A 9,932-nucleotide genomic window follows, 5' to 3' on the forward strand; every position below is an offset into this window, starting at 1 on the left:
CGACACATCAAACTTTGCCATAGGCGCAGCATTATTTCAACATGCAGGCCCACAATCTACTCCAACCCTATGTCTTCCACTCTGAGAAGCTAACCCTGGCAGAAAAATATATTTAGTATTTGGGACAAGGAGTTACTGCCTGTCAAGGTGGCTTCTGAAAAGTGGCATCACCTCTGAGAAGGAGCCCAATCCCAGTCCAAGTTCTGATAGACCATAAGAACCTGGAATAACTACAGACTGCTAGATGCTTTAAACACCACATACACTGGTCCTTCTTCTCTCATTTGACTATGTTGTGACCTATTGCCCAGGGATGAGAAACAGGAAGGCAGATGCCCTATCTCACAGAAATGAATCTCTCAAACCTAGCAAAGAGGCCTCTTCCCCCATGCTCAAGGTGTCCAACTTTGTCAACATGACTGACAGAAGTTTGACATCCTCCATCCACTCTCTGATGAATTGTTTGTAATCCAGATCAATCCACCAGACGCTGAATGATGTGGGTACCTGACTTGACACCGAGTTCTGACGGCAGAATGACCTCTTCTATTGGAAGGATTGTATTTATGTTTGAGAGGGATACCTTATGCTTCCAGTATTGAAACTATGCCACAATTTGTTGCCATGACCATTTTGGCCAATACCAGGCTTGGAGTCTGGTCTGAAGGAATTTCTGGTTGTGAAGCCTACAAACTTGTATCAAGAATTATATAAGGTCCTGCAACCTCTGTACCCAGATCAAGAACTCTGTTAAAACTCCTAGGTATCCTCCAATGTCTGCCCATGCCTCTGCAGCCTTGGTTTACCATATCAGTGGATTTCATTGTAGAACTGCCATGTTTCCAGGGATACACAGTAATTCTGGTTGTTGTCAACCTCCTAACAAAGATGACACACTTCATCCCATGCTGTACTGTTTCTACCAGTGAGAGACAGCTCAGCTCTTCCTAAAACTGTCTCCTGTTACCCTGACAGACATTGTATTGGACTGGGGCCCCATCTCCCGATTCTGGCAGGAATTCCTTTTACTCCTTGGCATCAATCCCCTCACTTCATCTGCATATCACCCACAGACTAATAGGTAAATGGAGAGAGTCAATCAAATCTTGAAGCAGTATCTTTGCTGCTTTTGAGCTGCCACCAGGATGACTGGCCTCCCCTGCTTTGCTATGCTGAATTAATGTATAATAATGCAATCCACACCTCGACCAAACGTAGCCCTTTCTTTGAGACTGATGGCTTTCATCCCCACTGCCACCCAAACCTACCCACGAGTTCCCTTGGCTCCGGCATCTGGTCTCTGACTCTGGGTCTGACCCTTGGCTCCGATTCCTAACTTCTGACTTCAGCTCTGCCACTTGGCTGTGGCATTTGGCCTCTCACTCCAGCTCTGATCATGGGCTACCGACTCCTGCTCTAACCAGTGACATAATTACCCATGTCCCAGTCATTGATGCCAGGGTATGCGAGAGTGTTTTGGCTGGCTGCAACATGGCTTTATTGGTGAGAAATGCCACCCTGTTATGGCCTACAGTCTGGAGGATGTGCAACAATGTGTGAGTGGGGTCCTGAACTTTCTCGAAGAGAATTGAGCTTCTGCTCAATCCTCCTCAGGAAGTCTGTAAATTATTTGTATTATTTCGGTGGCAATGATGGGGCCAGAGAAGAGGATGAGAGTGCCGCAGGAGGACTGAGTGGGATTGTCTGCTCAGATTGATTTTCCTCCTCATAACACTGCTGAAGACCTGAGGCTCTTCTCAATGAGATGACCTCTGTCTGAACTCCCACTCAGATTGTTTGAAGTAATATCCCACGATATTGAGCCAATATTTGGGGTCATAAGGGTAAGGAAGCTGTGTCCATGCAGAAGGGACCCATTGGTCCTGAACCTGGTAGTATGTTTTTCAGATTCCAAAGGCGCCCAGAAAACCACTGTCAGGGCTAATATTATGCCTTGGAATGTGCAGAGGGGCCACTGTCTCCAGCCTTGAGCTCACTGGAGCAGTAGGAATCCTCAGATTCCATTAGTGAAGCTGTTGGTACTGTATGTCTTCCAATACCTTGAAGGGTAGACGTGAGCAGCAAATGGTGCACTGATGGTGTGGGTGTCTCCCTACAGACTACTGGCTCTGAGAGGATTGGTGACTCTGGGTCAGAATTCACAGACCTCTCACCAGGGATAGCATACTCAGGTGTAACAGATGGGAAGAGGGATGGGTTTCTTGGTGCACTGGAAGATGCTGACTTAGGTTGGACAGTGAGCATCAGCAGTGTCGAGTCTCTCTTTTGCTGTGCTATGATACCATTGATGCAGTCACCAATCACTTCTTTGCTAGTTCAGGGGTTGGTCTTGCCTTTTCTGCAGTTTTGGGGTGCTTCTGGCCCATGGTACTGGCGATATGCATTCATGCTCCCCATGAGCTCCTGACATATCCATACCAGGTGCAGAGTCTCACTAGATGTCAAGGTGTAGAGGAAGCACTCCTCTTCATATAGACTGTAGGAGGGTGTGGCGGTTCAATGATGAGACAGAACACAGCTTTATGCAAGCAAGCAGGCTGGTCAGCTGAGATGGGCTGTTCTGCCCCCCCGCCTTCCACCTTCTCCTTTTATTATATTTCTCCCCCCTAAGCATTACACACTGCTACCGCAAAAAGATACACAAAGGAATGTATGACGTTGATTAATATACTTATTTACCATCCTTTATCTACTACAATCCTGGTTCTCAGGCCTTGAGCCCAGGCTAAGAAAGCTTCCCATAGTTGCTGTCCCAACAATCAAGTTCTCATGGTTCATATCTAGCCCTTGTCCTTGGATAGAGCAATGTGTGCATTGCTTCTACAAAACAGTCAGGGTGTGCCCTGCCTGCTTCCAGGTGGAATAGCTAAACATGAACCCTTCATCCCCCCGTTTTTTATTTAATGATATTTGGCTATCTCATGGTAGCCGTCAATTTGTTTTGTCATGCTATTTAACTCCCAGACAGACAAGGACATAACCTGGGGAGCTTTCCAGGGCGAAATTTTACAAAGTCTTAACAAGGAAGGAATACATTGTACACAGCCGCAGCAAAAAATAAGCCCAATGATTACAAACACAGAATAACCAAAAAGCTGTCGCAGCCATTCTAGAGAGGGCAGCCAACCTGTAAGCCAATTCCAAAAACCCTCAAACCCCAGATCTTGGCATATGTGTGTTGTAAGACTGGCCAATTCAGCCAGTCTAGTTTCTATGGAGCGACTATTATCAGTTAAATTAAAGCAACACATGTGCTGAAATGTGGAGCAGCCTAGATGGTGTTTCAGGAGCAGAAAATCAATGGCTGCTCTGTTATCCAAAATTGCATCCCTTAATTCGTGTTGTTCTGTGTTAAGTAAGGCAATAGCCTGGGATGTTGTATTAATTGCCTTTGCTGCAAAGCATGCCAGGTTATTTAAAGTTCTGGCTGAATACATAGCAAGCGCGGGGACCCCAACAATAGAGGCCGCTAAGGCAGTATACTCAGCACGACTAAAAAGCTCAACATCTGCAATACAATCATCTGAAAGGGGTACACTTCTTTTACTACGTTTTTGACCAGCAAAAGGCAATATAAGTGTCATTCTACTAAGACAGCAAAGGGTGCCATCACTTAAATTTGCAGGAATATAATTAAAGGTGCGTGAACCGCAAGTAAAAAACCATCCTGATGGTAGGATGATATGGCCATAATTATATGAAACATTAACAGCATGGGAACAATTTAAAAGGGGTTGAGAAATTTTTCGACAGCCCCAGGGCACCTTTGTACTAGTGCAGTTAACTACACGTGCACAGGTGACATTGTGAGCCCCGGCCGGGTACGGTGTGTGAAGGGATATAGCCGTGCAAGGCAGAGTATAGTTGGCCGGGCCCCAATTAGCCATGCTAGAGTACTGGGAGGAAAGATTCACATAAGCAGAGAACAGTGTCTTATTCTCCATCTCCTCAGGGTGATGACATACTGGAATAAGGCACGTACCTAACAAATCTCCGGCTGCTACAGAATTAGATAGCAAATGTTACCCACTTTTGTCTATTGAAGCCAATCTTTCCCATTTGTTATATGTCATTCGGGCTCGTAACGGGGGAAGCGCTTCCGAGCCAACCCCTACAGGAAATAGCAGGCACAAAAGGCACACAATCATCACAGAATTAGCAGTGATTTGGGCGAGAATCGCCACAGACAAAGTCTCAGGACTCTCTGGCTGTTGATCTGCTGCCAGTCTTCATTGGGCCACGGCGACCAATGCTTTTACTGCTCCCCATGTTACGGGCCGGTTTGGGACACTACGCCTCCTCCGTTTCCGTCCCGTCCCGTCGTTGTCGACTCGGGTGGCAACGCGGTCTCCTCCAAAGTCAGCTGAAACTCTGGTATGGGATTCGACAGCCCTTGGTGCCATGCCATGTTGTTTAAGTGCCGGTCGCACACACCGAGCTGGAACCCACAACGGTCCTGCAGGGAGAGACACAGCAGCATATCCCCGACCCCAAGTGATTAGAGGTACTGGGCCCAGCCACTGTGGATCGGGCAGCTGACGGTAAAAGACACGCAGTCTTTCCAGTACCTCAGATTTGTGAAAATGCCGATCCGCAGGGGTCTGCTGATCTGCATTCAGTGTTAAATTATTTAAAGTAAACAAGAGGATATGCATTTGTTGTTGAATGTCTCCTAAGGTTCGGAGACGCAGCTCCCCTTGTTTTAATTGTTTATCTAGCAAGGTTTTGAGTGTGCGATTGGCACGTTCAACAATGGCTTGGCCCGTGGAATTATAAGGGATTCCGTGTTTAAGACGGACGTCCCAGCGGGCACAAAAGGTGGAGAGGGCTGCAGAGCAGTAGGCTGGGGCATTATCTGTTTTAATTCGGCAGGGGCGACCCATAACAGAAAAGCAGGCCAGCAAATGGTGAATAACTTTGTTAGTGGCTTCCCCACGTTGTGGGGTTGCCCAAAGAAAGCCTGAATAAGTATCAACGGAAACATGTAAAAACGAATAGGGGCGGAATTGTGGCACATGAGTAACATCCATTTGCCACAGCTGATTTGCTGTGGTACCTCGGGGGTTAACGGCATAAGAAAAAGTAGGAGCAGCAGCAGCACAGTGGGGGCAGGAACGAACAATGGAACGTGCATGATCAGCAGGAATGTGAAACTGCCGGGCCAAAACAGAGGCAGACTGATGAAAAAAGGCATGGCTTTCAATGGGGTCAGAAAAAAGGGAATTTACCTGACCACGCAACGCGCGATCGGCGCGTGCATTGCCCTCAGTGAGTGGCCCAGGCAGAGGGGTATGACTGCGAATATGAGCAACAAAGTAAGGGAAATGATGAGTGGCAAGAAGATGCTGCAAAGACAATAACAGGCGAAGGAGGTCTGCATCAACCTCAGGGGTAATGAGGGCAAGGGGTAAATGATCAATTACCTGATAAACATAATGGGTATCCACAATTAAATTAAAGGGACAATCAGCAAAAAGTTAAAAGGCCAAAATAACAGCAGCTAATTCTGAACGCTGTGCAGAACGCTGAGGCAGTGTAAAACGAGAATGCCAACAAGGGGGGTCACCCAACTGATAAGTGACTACACCTCGGTGGGGAGAGCCATCAGTAAAAAGAGTGACAGCAGAAACAATGGGTTGAGAGCGGCTAAGACGATGAACAACTAGGGGCACCTTTTGGGTAATGACCAACCGAGGATCTTTTGGAGGATTGTAAGAAATCTCTCCCACATAATCACAAAGAGCAACCTGCCAGGCCAAGGAGGTGTGGCACAAAGAGTCAAATTCAGTACGGGACAAGGGGAGCACAATGGCAACTAAATCAGTGCCAGTGAGTTGCACTGCACGGTGGCGGGCTTTACGAACAAGATCAGATAGGGCATCTAAATACGGATAAATATTTCGAGGAGGGGTGGATGAAAGGTATAGCCATTCTATAATAGAGACGGCTGTGTCTGTACGGGGTACAAACAGAGCCGAAGTTGGCGTATGAGGGGTGGCAAGAAGAACCAATCGTATGGGACGGACCTCTGGGAGTCTGTCCACAAACTGCTGACTCAATGCTGCATTGATTTGTCGAATGCAGGCAGTATGCTTTTCAGTGATGGCAATAACTGCACCAAGTGCCCGGGCTCCACGCAGGAGCTCAAACAACGGCTGCAGCATTGAAGTGGGGAGACGAAAGTAGGGCCGAATCCAATTTAAATGACCCAAAATCTGTTGTAATTTAACAAGGGTTAGGGGTTGAGGTAGAATTAATTCCGGACGAACCGGAGCAGCATAGGTTTGTAAAACCTTATATCCGAGGTAGTGGTAGGGATAAGAGCGTTGGATTTTTTCTGGTGCCACTAACAGGCCATTTTGGCCGAGAATCTGAGATAAAGATTCAAGCTGTTGTGCCGTGACCCGGGGACCACTTAGCAAAATGTCATCCATGTAATGGTAGACCTTTAGCGAAGGGTACCGGGCACGGAAAGGGGCAAGGGCCCGATCCACAAAAAGCTGACACAAGGTTGGACTATTTTGCATTCCCTGGGGCAAGACCTTCCACTGATACCTTTGAGAGGGTTGCTGATTATTATATTGTGGCACCGTAAATGCAAATTTTTCGCGATCTTGAGGGCAAAGGGGGATGGTGAAAAAACAATCTTTTAAATCTAACACACAAAGTTGATCGGTTTGAGGAATTAAATTTGGATTTGGTAAGCCAAATTGCAAGGGGCCCATAGGTTGGATGCATTTATTTATTTCCCTTAAATCATGTAACAGCCGCCAAGCACCTGATTTTTTCTTAATAACGAACACCGGGATGTTCCAGGGACTAGTGGAGCTCTCCAGTCGCTGTGCTTGCAAATGCTGTTGCACAAGCGAATGAAGTGCTTTTAGCTTTTCTAGAGGGAGGGGCCACTGGTCAATCCATACGGGCTCTAAGGATTGCCATACCAACGGTAATGCGGAGGGCACAGTGGGTGAGGGAGGGTTTTGGGCCATCAGATGTTAATATCGAGGGTGGTGTCTAACTTTGTAAGTAAATCACGGTCCCAAATATTGAGGTGGACAGGGAGTACAAAAGGGCGGATAGTAGCAAGGGTACGGCCTCCCGGTTTAGAGACTGTGACCCAAGACAAACTGTGGCGCCGGGGTTTACTACCCCCGATCCCCCACAATTCTTTAGAAGGAACCGTAGGCCAACTAACCGGCCACTCCAGATCACGAATCACCGTAACGTCAGCTCCAGTGTCCACCAGCCCTGTAAAAGGAACATCATTTAAGAGAAGTGTTAACTGAGGTTTCGAGGGGCGGACTGACATTGTCAGAGCAACAAGTGGAGAAGACGCGCTGTGAGACGGCGAGTGAGACAACGTCGATCCAAAGCCGCCTCCGCCCCGAGTTCGATCCTCGGCAGCTGGCACCTGATAGGGGACTAAAATCAATTGTGCAATTGACCGTCCACGCGGGAGCGACTGTGGAAGATGAGTCCACACCTGAACCTTAATAATGCCAATGTAATCAGCATCAATGACCCCTGGAATGACAAAAAAAACCCTGTTTCCCAGCATGTGAGCGAGGGAGAACAAGACCTACAAAGCCGGCAGGGAGAGGTCCCGTCACCTGTGTAGTTATGGCACTGACCTCCCCTGGCAGCCGAAAGTCAGTGTCCTCCTGCATGATCAAATCAAGCCCTGCACTTCCAGCAGTCGCCGCCCTCATAGAGTCTACGGATTTTAAGGCAGAGGAGCGGTTGTCTGAGTGGGAAACACCCCCGTTTGGCCCTGGGTTTGGGGGGGACCCGTCGCGCGGTTTCCCGACCTGCTATGACACTGATTAGCCCAGTGATAACCTTTCCCACACTTGGGGCACTTCTTTGAGAGTCGGGCTGGTGCCTTAGATGAGCAGCACTCCCGCTGAAAATGACCCTCCTTACCACAGCGGTAACAACGCTTCCCCTCCTTCCCAGTTTTTCTCAGGGCGGCAGCCAGAACTCCAGCCTTGTGGGCTTGTGTGCCAATGTCCTGGCAGCATGTCTGAGAGCTCTAAAATACCAGAGGCTTGTGCTGCCTGGAGAGCACGGCGGCAATCCTCATTTGCATTTTCAACTGCCAATTTTAACAGGAGCTCGTGAGCTGCCTCAGTGTTATCCACCTGTCGGAGGATAGCCTCATGCAATCTGTTGGTAAAATCCAAAAAGGACTCTGAGGCACCCTGACGGATACTGACAAAGCTTTTGGTAGGCTTGCCTGAATCCGGGACCTTCTTGAAAGCATGCTGGGCACAGGTGGAAATAATGGGGAAGACGGCCTGAGGGAGTTGAGACTGCATCTCAATAGTAGCAAACGGGCCCTCCCCTGCCAAATGCTCATAAATGATACCGTGCTCTCTATGTACCTGAGCTTGGCGTTCTGCCATCTGCCGATACTCACTAAGCCAAATAACATACTGACTGGGTGATAACTTCATGCGCAGCAGCGTTTTCCAATCCTCAGGGATTAGGGAGTACTCAGTACCTATCCCTTCAATGAGACCACGCACAAAGGTGCTAGTCAGGCCAAATTCACGAATTGCTTTCTTTACCTCTCTAACCACCAAGTATGGCAAAGTGGTCCAGGTGCCCACAGGGTTGCCCTGGTCATCATTCTGCCAGGTCACCGGGCAAACTGAGACCAGATCAGCCAGCTCCTCCGCTGTAAGATCTGATCGAGCTTTCGCTGCGTGAACCATTTGTTGCACCAGCGAAAGCTTCTGAGCAGATACAGATGACCCTCCGGGGGGCCCCAGAGGATGGGGCCCCACGGACGGAGGGTGATCACACACTGGCTCCAGTGGGGAAGGCAAGGGAGGCGGTGGTAATGAAGACACTGGGGGCAAAGCAGGGAGAGGGGGGGCTGTGGATACAGGAGAGGGTCTTTCCGAAGCGACACACTGGGTTGCATCAGTAGAAGGGGGGAGAGCTGCAACGGGGATGGCTACAGGAGCCGACGGGCGTGGCGAGATCACCAGCCTCGTGAAAGAGGGCCTATCCGAGGTGACACGCAGTATCGCGTCGTGACAGAGGTGCCAGGCATGTAAAGCCTGCACGGGCGCCCGAGGCTCTTCGTGCAATGTCTGACCCAATCGCTCGCAGTCCGCTAGCTTAAGGCTTCCGGCTTCAGGATACCACGGGCACTGGGCACGCACCTCCTGTAACAGGAGAGTAAGTGCTCGAGCCGGGCAGTCATGCTGAGCCTTACGCAGCAAATACTGCAGCTCATTGCGGTGTTGCACTTGCAAAGCAGAGAGGGAGCTTCCCATACTTACCACAATGAAAAATACTCACCGGGATCCACGAAGCGGATGAGTGACACGTCTGAAACCCTTGCCGGGCGAGGTGAGTGCTGAGGGCCCCACGTTTGGGCGCCAGTTGTGGCGGTTCAATGATGAGACAGAACACAGCTTTATGCAAGCAAGCAGGCTGGTCAGCTGAGATGGGCTGTTCTGCCCCCCCGCCTTCCACCTTCTCCTTTTATTATATTTCTCCCCCCTAAGCATTACACACTGCTACCGCAAAAAGATACACAAAGGAATGTATGACGTTGATTAATATACTTATTTACCATCCTTTATCTACTACAATCCTGGTTCTCAGGCCTTGAGCCCAGGCTAAGAAAACTTCCCACAGTTGCTGTCCCAACAATCAAGTTCTCATGGTTCATATCTAGCCCTTGTCCTTGGATAGAGCAATGTGTGCATTGCTTCTACAAAACAGTCAGGGTGTGCCCTGCCTGCTTCCAGGTGGAATAGCTAAACATGAACCCTTCAGGAGAGGACTTCTACTTCTTATGAGGATGTTTGCCCTTACCTTCCTCCTGTCTTAGCCTGTTAAGAGTTCTTAGGCCTGATATCTGATGATTTGGAACTAGAGAGTATCAGGGCAAG

The 9,932-nt window shown here is 48.9% G+C and overlaps 1 protein-coding gene across 1 annotated transcript; it reads right to left on the bottom strand.

The window, feature by feature from the left end:
- Nucleotides 1-2,540: 2,540 nt before the first annotated feature.
- Nucleotides 2,541-9,308, bottom strand: LOC140908625 (uncharacterized). Its single transcript, XM_073336144.1, has 2 exons — nucleotides 7,217-9,308; nucleotides 2,541-4,477 (listed from the first exon to the last, which is right to left on the bottom strand). The coding sequence occupies exon 1, from the start codon at nucleotides 9,306-9,308 to the stop codon at nucleotides 7,941-7,943; it is 1,368 nt and encodes a 455-aa protein (XP_073192245.1). The 3' UTR covers nucleotides 2,541-4,477; nucleotides 7,217-7,940.
- Nucleotides 9,309-9,932: the final 624 nt, after the last annotated feature.

This window comes from Lepidochelys kempii, chromosome 3, assembly GCF_965140265.1.
Source record: "Lepidochelys kempii isolate rLepKem1 chromosome 3, rLepKem1.hap2, whole genome shotgun sequence".
Lineage (NCBI taxonomy): Eukaryota > Metazoa > Chordata > Testudines > Cheloniidae > Lepidochelys > Lepidochelys kempii.